Source organism: Strix aluco, chromosome 4 (assembly GCF_031877795.1).
Source record: "Strix aluco isolate bStrAlu1 chromosome 4, bStrAlu1.hap1, whole genome shotgun sequence".
In the NCBI taxonomy this organism is placed as follows: Eukaryota; Metazoa; Chordata; class Aves; order Strigiformes; family Strigidae; genus Strix; species Strix aluco.
In genome coordinates this window covers 9,432,881-9,449,146 of record NC_133934.1, presented here as the reverse complement: position 1 = coordinate 9,449,146, position 16,266 = coordinate 9,432,881, and the positions used below count along the sequence as shown (strand labels likewise).

Genomic DNA, 16,266 nt, shown 5'->3' with positions numbered 1-16,266 from the left:
TTCAATTACTTCTGGATCTTGATCTCCTTTTAGGTGAGTCTTGAAACACTTTACGTTTGGCCTCTCCAATATTCTTCAATGATGAACCTTGAGAGATACAGAATGTGGTTTTTTTTTAAACTGATATCCAAATATTTGACACTTAAAATTTAAAGTTAAAAACTTTTCAATTTTCCACAAAATGATGTTATTTCACACACACACAGATAGTTAACAAAACTGACTGCCATGTTTATACAAGTTTTTCCAAGTCTCACAAACTTTCAAACACTCCCTCTCATTCTTGTCATTGCCCAAAGCAGCACCTGTTGGCTTCTAATACTTCCATAAGTCTTCTTACAGTGCTGTAAAGCTATTTAAATTTGAAAAATGATAGCTAGTTAAATTTGATAAAGTCTATGCAAATGCCAAACTATCTTCCTCCTTCTTTCTCAAGTGACTCCAAAACCCCTCAAATATTTTGCAAAATAATTGAGACTGTTTATCAAAACCAAATGCTAGACAAGACCAACAAAAAAAAAAAAAAAAAGAGAGAAAAAAACCCTATTTGCAATCTTGTACAATGTCCTAAAAACTTTGAGTAGCATAATAAAATGCCGAATGGATGAGAATTTCAGAATAAAGATTGGAATACTGCCTGAGTTGATGATGATATGAGGTAATATACTTTAGGTATATATGAAGAAAAGGTGTAGCACTGATTAAAGTTTTTAAACCATTTCCTAACTATTCCATAGAAAAAAACCTCAAATTTTACTAGTAGTAACACTTTGTCTTCCCTTCCCACCATCCACTCATAACAGGCAGTGGATGCAATGGCAGCTGCTTATGGGCAGAAGAAGAATGAGAAATCAGCAATCTCTAAACAGTAAAAGGTTTACATATAACAACTTTTCAGAACAATGAGCAAGAAATGTAGACTTCATGGGTTGCGTTTATTGTAACCATTGGCATTCCTTTGCTATTGGCACAAACACCAAGAATTAAAACTGGAAAACAGTGAAAGCTGTTTTCCCTACAGGTCTCAAATATGTGCTTAGTTTAACACCACTATGTATATCAAATTTAGTTAGAGTACACTAGCACAGTTTTACGTTTACCAGAGTCTTCTTCAGATTTGGGAGAGGTCACTATGGCAAACTTTGTGTTATAGCGAGCTTTCTGTTTTTCACTAAGCATGTTCCACTGCGATTCAAGCAATTCTTCAATCTCCTCACTTGAAGCATCTGGATGTTCAGCAACCACCTACACACGCAGAAATAGGGTTGTATTAAAAAAAAGGTGACCATTGAAAAGAATGGCGTATATACTTCTATTGCTTTGGAAAACTGGATACAAACAACTCATCCAACATTTCTGCTGTAGACAGAACTAGGTTAAAACCTTCTGTATCCATTGTTTCTTTGAACAACCACCTTTCTCTGTTTCTCTAAAAAAATACCTCTATTAGCATATGTAGAAGTATTGAGAATCATTTTGGAAGTATCTATTTGCCTTTTAATATTCAAAAAATGGAGTAAGTGTAAATCTTGTGGTCATTCAAAAAATTTGCATTATTCCTTGATGAAGTTTAAATCTGTATCACAAAGGACAGACAAGAATATTGGAATATATGCTTGCCTGCATAGACATCCATCAATTCACAGGAGAACTCATTAAACATAGAACTCATTACACCTATCTTAGCAGAGATTTACACAAACTAGCATCTGATGTAACCTTTTCCTGCATTAATTCATCATTTTATACTATGTATATGAATATTAGGAACTCAAAAAGCTGTGCATCTTTTCTTAATGAGCATGATACATAATAGCCATCAACATGGAATTTAAGAGAGTTTCTAGAAGTTTATTCAACACAAACAGAAATCCAGTATTAAAGAAAAAATCCTCCCAAACTCATTCAGTATTCCCATATTTCTACTTAAGAAAAAACAGATTTGATTAATCACAGAAGTCAGAAAGCTCTAAGATTGTATACGATCCACAGAAATTCAACAGTAGCTTTAAAAACAACCCCTCTCATCTCATTACCCAGCATTCTCCAAAATCCTATTACTGGAGTGATGCAACTAATACCCCAAAATCATGGAGCAAAATAAAAACTAGTCCAACAAAGCCAAGTGTTCAAACAGTAACACCATTCAACAGAACAGAAATACAAGTCTTCTGTGGTAAGTGGAAATGATTAAACCTAATTTCGGAGAATCTTAAAATTGTATTTCCTGTTGTCAGGATACAAGTGTGACTGAAACATCTCCAGAGGTTAAATAGTTGTAGTACCTTCCTTCCACTGGGATTATTCAGTCTAGTAGGAAAATTCACGCTCTAATTTTTCCCCTAGTAGAGTACTAAGAGTTCTCTTGCTTCTATCTGGCATAAGTCATCTGCATAAAGCCTGGAGAATACAACCACCTTTGGAGGCCTCTACTCAAAGTTTGATTGTCACGAGAGTTATTGAGAGGGCAGAACACAGACCCACAATATATCCATCCCACAAATCTCACTTCTTTACGAAAAGAAACTAACATCTATTTTGACCATTGTGCTCAACTGGGGCACAGTTATTTAATCCTCTAAGAAATAACTAGCTTTGTTCACACAATGAGATAGTTTGACATCACCTCCAGTCCCACCAAAATATGAATTAGAACAACTTTCAACTGACTAGGAATGCTCTGGAATAAGAAGGGAAAGACATTCATGGTCCTTAATGATTAAGGGATCCTTGCAAAGAAGGCCTCCAAGGAGTCTCCAAGGCCGCCCAGCAGTCTTCTCCAAAGTCTTCACGCTGTATTAATCAATCCCAGCATACATACTGGGTATGATGTGTTGAGTATCTTGATGTACATGAAAACCATGCATTTCTCCCAGGTAGTTATTCTAACTATGCTACAGAACACATAGAAGGTCCTTCCTTGGAGCTGGGAATTAATATCACTATAGGTGTGGAAAACATGGTAATTAGACCAGGCACGTCCTAGCTCATCCAAGCAAAGCATATTACCTTTGCTCTTATTTGTCTTGATATTCAACAACTCCTTACACATGCAGAAATCTTCAATTGTAAACCCGACTAGTGAAATTAATTCTTAATTTACCTCAAAACAGACTCAAGGCCCAAATCAATGAATTAATATATAACAGTATAGCTGTTTGCCTCTCACTGGACAATGCCTTTATCTTAAGTCAGATACTCCCTTCTAATGATTACTATAGTTATATTTCACAGAGGAAGCACGTCAGAATGCCAATAGTACAAAATATATCTTTACTCCTTTGGTAACAGCACAAAATACTTAATGCGTCACTGCAGCCATGAAAGTGCTCCAAGCTTTCAACGCCTCCCTCAGGGAAACATGCCTCTTAAATAATTAGAAACATTTTCCAGGCACTTCATCCAGTCTTCCAGCAGCCATCATTCATTTCTAAAAATTTCAACTATTCCTCACCCTCCTATTCCCAGAAAAAAATAACACAGAAAGTAGTAATTAATAAAACAAAACCAATATATGAATCCTACTAGCGTACAAAACTGAACTCCAAGCAAGACACAGCAGAAACAGCTCTACTTTTAAGAGAGTTTGTGATTACTGGAGGCCCCAAGAGACAAGTGTTCAGTCATTCCTTTCCATTCACTTCCATCCCTTTCCAAGTCTAAGGGCCAGAAAGCCTCTTCTGGATCCATAGTTTCCCTTTCTTCTAAGTTTCTACATGCAAATACTAAAGTAGCCATACACTAAACTTTCAGATGCCACCAATACAAGTAGCTCAAAATCAGGCCTGTTTTTTTAGCCTAAGTTATCACTCCTTCTAAAGCGTCAGAACATCTACAACAGCAACAAAACAAACTCTTGGATGGAAAGCAAACCATGCAAGTTGAACCGATAAGCCTAATGGATGGGGAAACTCTGAATACTAGTTTGGATGGATACAATATCCACCTTCCACTGAAGGCACAAAACTGCCATTTTAAAGGCGACATGACAGTCTGGAAGGTTAACTAAACTCAGGTAACTTCGGTTCTGTGCAAGAAGCATGAATATCTAAAATGGTACTTCCCCACTTTGCCAGTTATCTTCGAATCAAGAGAAAGGAATTCTACTGCCCTTATTGGTTAGAGGGACTGGTATCTGCAGTGTTCATAACCTAGTTCTGTTCTATGCACAGAAGTGCTTCTGTACCTATCAGAATGGGTCACACAATCATGTGGATTTGGGTTTTCATGACTGATCTTATTAAAATGTATTCTAGGCAGCAATAGTAAGAGGTCCTCTACCTAAATACAGGTAATATTTTGAAATTTCCTTCTACTTAAAACTCTGCAACATTAGCCACTATCATCAGTGTGCTTTTCAAGTTTATGCACTTTCTTCAGTTTCCCAAAATGACACTGAAGACAAAGCAATTCCTCAGTGTCAAATATTGTAATGGTCTTCATATTTTTCATCCATTAATTTGAGAATTACAGTATAACCGCAGTAGGGAATGAAGCTTGATAATTGGCACAGAAAATAGAAATATAACATCAGAGACTCAGCGTGTCTCTTCTGTGGTAAGATATGTTTGGCTAACAGTCCATAAAACCAGCCATAATAAATCTCATTTCTTTCAGAGAAGTAATTTCATGTCCTTCAATATTGCACAAGACTTCTTGCTACCTATGTTAAAGGCCAAGGAAGTTCCCCCTTGCCACTAACACATGACACAAGGTTACTTATAGAAGAACTGGAAATAGAACTCAGGTGTCTCAAACATGAGACAGATTATTTACCCATACAGTTTTTCATAATGAATATGTCAAAAATCTGTATTTAGTAGTCTGACTGCAAAACCCTTTCCTTTCTGGAGCCAGCAAACTGAACTGCCAATGCTTTTCTCAATTTAACCAAAGACACTAAAAGGTATATGTAATGGTCTGTTCATTTTAATTCTTAATATTAGCTTAAGTTGCAATGATCTAAAAAGATCCTAAGTTGGATCACAACTAATTGACTTCCATACAACAGAATCTGTTTTCCAATTTTTCTTTATAAAGTTCATATCTATTTAAGTTTTCTAACACAAATATCCTGTAACAAAGTCAACCGCTCTAGTTAAAGAGTGTGACGGAGTCACCACTAACTTTCTGGTCCTTCTGTGGGTATTATGGAATAGTACAACTACAATAAAATATGAGAACTCATGCTTCTTTCAGTGCATGAAACTGTACTGCAAATAGAGCAGAGGGTTGTAGGGAAGAAAAATGATGGTCATTATTTTAAAGTAATGAGCTAGAACAGCAGTACTGTTTTTATACTTCTAACAGTCTTCCTAAGAAATATTGATATTAAGGTGTTTATTTATTCTATCTTGTACTGGAGTGTAACCCTCTCAAGAGGACCTAGTTTCTTTCTGTCCCAGCAGATTGCACAGTGACAGTGATTTTCACAAGCTTTGGTAACAAGCTCCTTCTGAAACTCAACAGAAGATTCTAGGTAGGTAAATGGAGTTTCTGAGCAGTTCAAAGAAGAGGGAACACACCAAAGGAATTGAGCCACATCTTCAGGAAGAATGTACAAGCTAACTACAAGTAAATTGCCATAATCAGCATAACCGTTGTTGTATTTGCCTGAGCATATGTATGCATATCTATTATATTTTACATACATTAAAAAAATTATGGCTAATACAAAGGACTATTGGATTATGTAGGAAGATATTAACACAACTTATGCTTGAAGTACGATGGCATTATCACTATCTTGTTTATATTGCTCACCTACATGCCCTTCTTTCTCCGTTCCTGTCTAGACTAAGATTTGATGCAGGCATACCTTATCAAGCCCAGAGTACTATGGGTTCTACAGTAACAACTAGTTTTTGTCAACTAAAGTAAAGAAGTTTCTTTCAGTACAGAAATGAGAAGAGGCACTCAGCAACAATAACAGCTAAAAGAGACTAACCTCATCTCTGTGCTTCTGACAAAAGACCAAAAACTGAGATACTGCATCGCCCTTTCTGCTTCGTGGAGTAGATGCTGGAGTTTTCTTTCTATTGAGAGGGGAGCCTATCCCTCTTTTGGATTCTGCCTGTTCAGATGACTTTTGAGGAGTAGTATTCTTAGTCCCCGACTGACTGCATTCTTGCATATCATCAGTGGCAGATAGTTTTGATGTCCTTCTCCTCCTCTTGTTAGGAATGCCAGACTCTTTCATCAATTTCAGATTTTGAGTGGTTTCTTCATTTGAGTAAGATGACTCATCTATCTCCTCTAATGGTTCCACAGCAATGCCAACTTCCTTTGCCACTCGAGGATTAAGATGAGGTCTGTCCCTAACATAGATGAAGGTGTACTTGGCCTTCCGTTCTTCCACTGTCATGCCTACTGCTTCACTTGCTTGCTTAACACCCATCTCCCACTGTGGCCGCAGCTTCCCTGAAACAGGCTTTAACATCTGCAAGAGAAGATGACAGCGTGAGAAATTTGCCCACTTCTGATTTCAAAATGCCAACGTTAACACGAAACAATTCCAAGAGACTAAGTGTAATGTATAATTATAATTCAGACATTCAAATGGAATTGTATTTGATAGTACTGATACCATGCATGAATCAATGACAAAGCAGAAGAGCACTGATTTTTAATAGGTAACAAACTGGTAAATCATCCCATTCTTTGCATCTAGTAAGTGAAACAAAAGACTACAAGTCTCTGTAAAACAAGCTGTCTTTAAAGCCTTCCAGAATATCTATTTATATCTGTACATACCTGTAACAGTAAAATAAAAAGCTGCAAATCTTGTCTGACTTGGTAGCCTCTTACCTTTATTTTCTCTGCTTTAGTGAGGGCCTGTTTTGCACTTTCCTGGCATAATTGTTCAAACTGGTCTTTTTCTTTGAAGGGCACAAGGCTCTTCTCAAATATCCAGGCTCGCTCTGGGGCATCTCCAAAAAACTGAACATGATATTGACGAAAACTTTTTTTCTGTCCTGAAAATTAAAAATGAATGTATTTAAGATACAACTTAAGTTGTTCTCAGCACTTTCAGACTTGAAGTCTTTTGTAAGCTGTTATAGTTACCATGACAAAAGCACAGTACAACTGGTTAACCTTTTAAAAACCCACTTAACTGGCTTGAAGTGTCTGAGCTATAATCTATGAAGTTTGACACAAAAGCCCAGTTGTTTAATTCCAAACAAGAATATGCTTTGCTTAATTAACTTAAGGTTACAATCATCTGTCAGTGCTTTCCACCCATATTAACTTATGTCTAGTTTTGGAAAATGCTACATTTGAAAAAGTTTCCAAAGCTTGGATAGCCCACACACTCGGCCTCATCTCCGATTGGCCTAAACTTTTAATATTCTTGAACAGAAACACATACTTCAGCTAGTTTTAACACTTGCAATCACAACATCATCTTAACCAAGCTTTTAATGAATCAAAGCAAGAAATGAAAAGGATTTGGGCGCTGGAAGGGAGAGAGGAAAGATAAGAGAACAATTCTGAAACCTTGAAAAGAAACATTCATTCTTCTAAGATTGTAAAGAGGAATACTGTATCACTGTAACCACATGTAGGCATACAACCTTCCCCTTCTAAAGATCTCAGCTATTCTACAGTGAACGGGGAAGCACCACCTTCAGAATTTACCACAGTTCACAGTTAACAATGAACTTCTAAAAGGCAGAGGTAAGAGAACCAGACTTAAGACATTCTCTAGCATCTCCTTCATTAAGACTTGAAGATCTCTTGTCCAAGTTGTTGTTCAAATTAGGGTCCCATTTACAAATAGAAAAGATTTTAACTGTGATGACCTACACTTTTGTGTTTGTAAATTCAATCCTGCTAGAAAAGGATCAGTTACCCCCGCTACAGTATCTATGGTTCTTCAAGGTGTCACCACACTAGTATGTCTAACATGTAGTCTGGGAGGAAGAAGAAATCAGGTAGGGATGTCTAAACTAAGAACAAATAACAGCCACAGTCCTCCATTACAGATATCTTCAAACTAGGTCTAGATTTTGCTAGGTTATTCATACACTACATGTCTTCTACCTTAATCAGCAAATACATCTAGTTGTTTGCTTCATGCACTATTATTACTGGGGTTTCCAGGCTCAGAAAGAACTTGTAATTACTCAGTCAAAAGTTATTTTTAAAGGGGCTTGATCTCAAGATGTGGCATCTGGAATGATAATATGAAATCAACCTAATTAATGGTATGTGCATACATTTATATATATATATATGTAAAAACCACACGAGAGCTACAAGAACAATAATGACTCATTTGCGATCAATTATGAGAACCTAGAGGAATGGCATAGGGAAAAGTCTTGAGACTGTACGTATCAAACGTCCAATCCTGTAGTTTTAATACATGTTCCCGTAATGCACAGTCAGGAACAATTTTCTTGCACAGTAATTATTTTGTGCTCATCAAGAAAATGTTGTTTAACTAGGGACTACTGAGCTCTGTTGACTTAATCTGTCTATGATGAAATAAAGGATAATTTTTGTATTTTAGCAGGATGTCCTAGCTGCAGACAGAGAGCTGCCACAGACTACATTTACAACCACCTGTAAAGATCTGCCTCTGAGCAGCTAACAGCCCAGTTCTAAGCAGACACAGGCACTCTATTCCTTTTACAATATAATGCTGGACAGCTGTAACTGCATAATTAAGGAGTCTAGATTATAGTGCCTACCACTAGAATCATTGAACCTATTTGTGAATCATCAGATATCTTTTGTGGGCTAAATTTATATCAATGCTCTTGGATAAAATAATGGAATTCATTAAAGGTTGTTATATATAAAGACATAATTTTTGGCTCACACAATCCTGGAATCACTAGTTATTGAAGGTTTGGGAGAGTGTTCTGGGGACCCACCACTATTACTTGTCTGTTTCTGTATCCTAGCATCTGTGGTTGACCACAGTTAGAGACAGGATAGTGAATGAGATGAATTTTGACTCAGTATAGGCTGCCTTACATGAAATTGTACATCCTGCAAGTTTAAAGTTACAAACTTTTCTCAAGCCTAATCAGCTGGAATGATGAAATCAAGTATCAGCATGCAGAAATTCAGATCGTTATAAACACACCCTAATCCTAAAAATGAGAGACCTAACTGAGTATTTCTACAACTCCCAGATAAAAGAACTCTTCTGTTTGGAGCAGGATACTTTGGGTAGTGCCTCAATAGTAAACAGTAGGTGGAACATAATACAAGACTGGAAATACATGCTGATGACAATACGCACATCAGTGTGCATTTATCAGTTATGATGGCTATCCAGACCTAGGCAAACCTCCTGAAGGAAAAGGCAGACCCCAAGCCAACTCCAGAACAAATATCAGAAGTGACCATCATCCATATTACCTCAAAGAGATGGAAGTTAACATTTCAAAGTATGTGGGCCCTTCTTTCTGTTAGTACTTCACAGGTTGTATTCAGACATATGACATTAGTTTTTGCTATACCTATTTCTATAGTTTCGTATAAAAAACTAGCACAGAGATTCTTGATAATGAGGCATAGACCTTGCTCCTATCAAGAAACAGAGTAATTCAGTTAGGGACAAATAAACAGCTTTGTTTCTTTCAAAATCCAGCTCTTTGTCTCATAACAGACCTAATAATCCAAAGACTAAAATCACAGGGACTGCCTGATCAAAACTCTGAAAGATTGCTACAAGAAAAATTTGTCTATAATATAACCATTCTAGCAATTGTATGAATGCTTGAAAGAGTTCTTAAGAAGCCATTTAGTTTACTACCAACACTGTCCAGCTATAATCCTAGAGATCCTCATTCAATTCATTCTTAAAAACCTCCTATGAATGAGATCACACCTTCGCCCCAGGCAATCCATCCCAATGTTTCACTATCTTTATCCCTTCTAAATTCTTCTTAATATGTAGTCTAAATATTCATTGCTGGTAAGCTCTCCTTTCCAGAGTAAGAAGAGTTTGCGCCTTTTCTTCTTTGTATGTAAATTAAAAGTTATTTAAGGTGAGTTACTGGGTTCTCCATTAGCTACCCCTTGCTAGATTAAACAGCCCCAGTTCCTTCAGTCTGCCCGTGCAGGTAGACTCCTAGATTTCTGTTCATGCTGTCCTCAGAACCTTCTCAGTTTGGTCTGTTTCTTGAAATGAGATGGTCCAAACAGGATAAAATGAACAAAGTACTCCTGCTGAGGTCACGCTACCATCAGAAAAGCAAAGGATCTACTTCATGCTTTTTATAAGTAGCACTATTAATTTACGTCAGTGTGATTTTGGTCTTTCTGTAGAGAAAACTACAACGGGTTATTATGACTCTCAGATTCCTTTCTGCAAAAATGCAGCCTTCCACTCACTTCCCAGCTTAATCACCTACCACTGTAAAAATTCAACACTTACTCCTACTGAACTGCATTTTTTTTCAGATCACACCTCGCAAGTGTCAAGATTATTCTGATTGCCAATCCTACATGTTAACAGTCCCTCCACACTGGAAATTTGTGTAATTCCAATGCAAATTTTAGATGTATGTTCTAGTCCATTTTCCAAGTTCTCAATGCGACCCTCGAAAACTACACAAAATCAAAACCACAGAAACACTCCTTTCCCAGTCTTGGAAATACATTCAAAGTCACTGAAACCTCTAGTGACAAATAAATGCCCTACTCTGTTCATAACAACAGAAGCCAATACTTTTGCTTGATTTAGTAGAATACATTAAAGTACTTAGAAGCATAAATATCAAAATAAAGTTACGTGCTCCTACTTTGGTTTGATATTCCTATTAACATCTTGCTTTTCTCCTTAATCTGCAAGTTTTCTGGATTCTGTTTTCAGGTTTTCTAAACTTTCAGTACAGTATGGCATAAACATAGTAAAAAATAGTTTACAGTCCTCAGCTGGAGTTAAAACTAATGAGGGATGCAATGTGCAGCAAGATGATTTTCTGTAAATACAACTGTAGCAAAAGGAAGGCTAAGGAATGCTCACAGGGGCAGCAGACTGAGTGACAAAGGACACAGCCTGGCTTACTCTATACCTTCTCTGTCTCAGGGCTTTGGTTGGTTCCTTGGTTTTTTTAAACTTAACACCTGCCCCCAAGCCTTCAGGTCCCTTAGGCTAGTGATAAAGGATGCAAGACTTGATGCACTACCCACAGCGTATTAAGAAAAAGTCAGGGAGCACTTCATCAAATTGGACACCTATGAGATTATGGACCAGATGAGATGCCTCAGAAGAGCTGAAGGTTGGCCAATGTGATTACGAGGGTGATCTCTGTAGTTTTTGAAAGGTTACAACCATCAGGGGAGAGAACCAATGACTGGAAAAAAACAAACATCACACCTATCTTCAAGAAAAACAAGAACAATCTGGGGAACTGCAAGCTAAGCTGACGAGTTTACTCTCAATGACTACAAGATTATGGGGGAAATTCTCCTAAAAGACATGTCCAAGCACATGAACGACAAGAAGGTGTCTGGGAATAGCCAGCACAGACTCACCCAGAGCAAATTGTGCCTAATCAATGTGATTCACACAGTGCTAATATAAAAGGCAATGGACATAGGTTGAAATAAAGGAAATTTCAACTAGATAAAGGGAGAAGTCTTCTTGCCATAATGGCTGCCAGTCACTGGAACAATTTGCCCAGGAAAACTGTAAAGTCTCCATCCTTGAAGACATTAAATATTTGACTGGACAAGGCCCTAAGCAACCTGCTCTAACTTGTAGAGTTCCTTTCCAACCTGTATTACTTTATCATTCTACAGCCAGCACAGATAAGCCTCAAAAGCTTCAGGTATCAGAACAGAAAACAAAGCTGCAAATTAGATAAGAAATCGTACAGGATTCCTACTTAAAAATTTCATTAACACTTGGTAGTTCCTGCACTTCAAATTAACTGATGCTGTTTGTAGATAACAGTATTGATTCTATGAATCACAGAAAATTTAGCTGCCTGAATTACAGACTGCTTTTAGTAAAGCATAATCACCAAGAGTATTTAATTACCATTAGCTTTCAATAAAATTTTTAGCCTATACCACTTCTCCAAGCATCTCCATAAAAACAATTGAAAGTATCATCAGATAATTTTTTTAATAAGACTCCACAGTTTCATATATCACAAATTTGATATCTTTTGGAGAATGTTCAGAGTTAAAAAGACACGGTGGGGAAAAAAACTCCATCTGCTATATGCTCAAGAATAGTGTTTACATGATTTTAAGATTCCTCTTGCGACAAGGAGATGATCCAGTTACTGATACAACTGAGTAGATACAATGAAGAACAGAATTTTCCCCAAATAATGTTTATATATACCTGAAGCAATCTGGATGTTTGTAGCATCACTGACATACCTTTTAGTTTAGTGTAGGAATGGAGAACAGGATCAGCAGAAACCATACATGGCCACCATGGAAAACCAGACACTTTTGACCACACTAGATCTCCTATATTATACTTCAACAGATGGACTTTGTCTTCTTTGATGGTACTTTGAGTTGGATCTCTCTTAGCGGGAGCCTTAAAACATAAAAAAAAGAAAAAAACCCTATTACCGTATTTCTTCAGATATGCACTACAATTACTAAATAGCACACAAACATCAAACTACAGTTTATATTCTCTTTAAACATTCTCTCTATATGTAAAAACACAGAGTAGTAATGGAAGGAGGAAAATAAATAGTTCCCCAGAATGAAGAGCTATCATGTTTGCTAACAAACAACAATTATATTTCATGTTTAATAAAAATTTTAAGTCATAACTTTTTGTTCTCTCACAGCAAAGAAGTTCCAAGTTCCATTTATGTTTTTGTTTTTAGTTAGAAATATTGGCAAGTAATCTGTGGTTCGCCTTTATCTTTTCGAATAACTGCTGAGAGACCATCAGGAAGGCTTACTTTAATTTCAAACACATTAACTGAGCACTGTATGTGGAAGAGCCAACCTCCCTCTGTACTGAATATTATTAACCAAGTTAAGTGCTAGACACACAAATGTCTTAGATTTTTAAAAATCCCAAACTGGAATAGACTGAAACAATCTTTCTGTCTGAATAGAAACTACATAACTAACTACATAAAAAACCGCAAACTCTGCATCTTTCAGCTGTCTTTTTACATACCAAGATTTGTGACATGAACCTTTGCCCACACCCTTTCGCAAGATTTTTTTTTTTTTTTCCCAGTTCTAGCAGTAAAAGTTTGTGAGTGCTCAGCTGGTGCTCTGAAGCTATTTTAGCTATTGGAAAACAATTACAGAACTATTTCTACTTCAAGGGACAGATTTAACTACAATGGAGTTTTGTGTTCCCCTGTGATAGACACACATTTTTCCTGCATTGTAACAAAGTTCAGCAACACAGACGTTTATTCACCAACTAAAAACATTGAATGAAGTGAGTTACATTTTGTCTTTTTGGCTTCATCTGTTCTATTTGACATAAATAATGAACACCTTTATCTAGGTAAGCACTAACTCTGCATGTAAGAAAGCACAGAACATCTCGTTACACTTATCTGTAAAAAAAAAATACACAATTTTAATTTACTTCTTCATTTTTCTAGTATTAAATTTATGTGCAACATGTATATATTGTTCATCTTGCATAGCCAGCTCAACATACAGAAAGCGGACATGAGCTTCAGGCTTTCAGTGGATTTAATGTTAGAGCTGGAGCAAAATTCTGTTTTAATTAATTAAAAGTGGCAAGAGGAAAGAAAGAACACTGTTAAGAAACCAGAAATCTACGATGTGGAAACAAGTATTTGGAGCATTATGTTGAAATCAGAGTAGATCAGGTTACCTTGTACAGATCCAGAGCATACTTACCATAACTATTTACACATTATTTTCCAAACACAATCAACAAAAATCTTTGATGTGCTGCAACAGTATATATTTTTTTGCAACTCAAATGCAGAAGTACATCCAATCAAAAAATCTAAAGCTTGATGTACTCAGAAATTCCTTTCCTCAAAGCTTTTAAAGCTATGCCTAGTAAACACACATGATGCTACGTCATCTGATTGTTAGGGACAGTTACTCATGCAGTGATTCAGCTTTTCTGATGAATTCAGACTTGGTTCATGTGCCGCCAGCTAGAGCCATGTTCCCATGTCTCAAGGTTTTTGGCTCTCTAAGGATTCTGTAAGACTCTCAGAAAACCCCTCCTGCTGAGTTTGCCTTAAGTCCAGCACTCTCAATAGACCTAAAATATTCCAAGCAGATGTGAAAAATCAAATGCTCCTTCTAGCAGTTAAACATGACATGAAAAGTTATGCTTAAAAGCTACAAATTAAGAAGTACATATGCTAAGAACAGATCCGGAAAAACATTAATCCTAACACACACAAACCAACTCCAGCATTTAAACTAAATAGGTGGGATGAAAATATTTTTCAATGAGTTAACTTTTCAGAAATTTAAAAGTTACTCAGGATTCTGAATCTCATTTTTAATTTACAAGTCCCTGTAAACTGCAAAGATTTACGACTAGTCTGAGGGAGCTGGCTGGAATAATAAGACTCTAGCAGTGCTTCTTATTGCAGAATAATCTAAAAGGGGTGTCAGTACAGGGTGAATATCACATTTCAATACAATATCACAGTTCACAAGCACTTCACAAATCTTAAAAATACCCTGAATTCTTTTACTATACTGGATCATGATAAAAACCTTGAAAATTACAGGCTCTGATAAAACCTGCAAGGTTTATCTATACCATGCTTGCTGTCTTTATGTCTTCTTTTATTGATAAAATGTGCACACTTTCAAAGAATGGCAAAATACAGCACAGAATTCTGTATACATAATTCTTTTAACAGCTCTCATAGGAGGTTATTTACAAACCTATAGAAAATATCACCATGAACTTGCTTACTTCCATCTCACTTTCCCACATCATTCTGGTTTAGTTCAATTTTCTCATTTGGAGAATTACTCTGATCTATGCAACAGGTATATCAACAGTAAACGGTGAGGTGAAATTCCTGGCACGTACTTGTGAGAAAAGCAGCTGTGGGACATCAACAGTCTCTTCAATACTTCCTCTCAAAAACATTTTTGCAAACTGCCACCATGGTACTGAATGCTTAAGTATTTAAATTGTTTAAAAACATCAGAAGACACTAGATACTAGAAGGCAGTCATATGCATAGATTTTAGTTCAGGATCCAGCTTGGGGTTTTTAATTATTGATGGGATAGGATGGGATAGGAGGAAGAGAGCATTTCTAAACAAATTTGCCACACAGTCCCCTGATGGCAACTGTGTTCTCATAGCTGAGAGAGCTGGAGCTTCTTTATAAGACACTGGTACTCCGCAATTTTTAAGAATAGGAAATCACTGTTCAAATTGCAAAGTGGTATAGAAAAATGTAATTTGGCTTGCAGGTTTTTTTTCTCCAGAAGAAAACAGGAATTGTTTAGGCAAATTTTGATTCCTAATAATGGGTATGTAGTCAGACAGAACAGGGCTGTGGAAGATGGAGAGGCAGGACTGGAAGTGCATTTTTGGTGGTCTGGGTGAATGCATCAGAAGAAGGGAACACCTTCTCCTCCAATAGCTGATTCAATTCTTTCTGTAATGATACTTAATGCAAGCAAATTAAGATGTGAGACTCCTGGTTTAGAGCACAACTGTAAAGCGAGGGAAGGTCACACAAAATCAAACTATTTTAAAATACCTTCCCCTCAATTTTTCACTCTTTGTGCCTTTTTGACAACTTTTCATTTCTTGACATTGTTCTCATTTCTAACTAGATCTCCTACCCATAAATGTCAACAAAGTCAGGCCTGTCAGGCTTTCTGTGCTGCAGAGGAGCACAGAACAGAACAGTCCTTGCTTGCCATCATTAATAAGGAAGTCTGGACTGCTCTGCGTATGCCCCATCCCATTACCTTTTACTGCAGTTTTGACAGAGGTAAACACATATACATTTAGTCACAGAATTTCCCCTCCCTCTCCTTCCTTAATTACAGGCAAACTCTGCAGCCTCTGAGATAACTACCACCTCAATCACCTTAGCCCCAAACTTTAAACCAGTTATGCTAAACAGAAGAAGGAAACAGCTTGTGATCGTATTTCTTTTCTACTTTGGGAAGGAATTCCAGGGGTTTTTTTTCCCCCCTTTCAAACACGAGACTGCAGAGAGGTTACATAAACAGGCAGTCAAAGGCTAGGTAAGCAGATGATGATTCCCACACAGACCAGTCCTAACACTGAATACCCAGGCCATTTGACAGGCTCTGCACTACTCAGTAT

At 36.9% G+C, this 16,266-nt stretch overlaps 1 protein-coding gene across 6 annotated transcripts in view; it reads right to left on the bottom strand.

Annotated features, from left to right (window-relative positions):
- The window catches only part of NSD2 (nuclear receptor binding SET domain protein 2), a 75,642-nt gene that overhangs the window by 32,832 nt on the left and 26,544 nt on the right, over positions 1-16,266 (bottom strand). For all 6 annotated transcript variants that reach the window (XR_012623013.1, XM_074821934.1, XM_074821938.1 and 3 more), the window contains 5 exons: positions 12,358-12,523; positions 6,808-6,974; positions 5,948-6,439; positions 1,101-1,245; positions 10-87 (listed from right to left, as the gene is read on the bottom strand). Coding sequence is in view for 5 of the 6 variants with exons in the window: in XM_074821934.1 (XP_074678035.1) it covers positions 10-87; positions 1,101-1,245; positions 5,948-6,439; positions 6,808-6,974; positions 12,358-12,523 (1,048 nt within the window). In the remaining variant the exon portion in view is untranslated. The remainder of the gene's footprint in view (positions 1-9; positions 88-1,100; positions 1,246-5,947; positions 6,440-6,807; positions 6,975-12,357; positions 12,524-16,266) is intronic.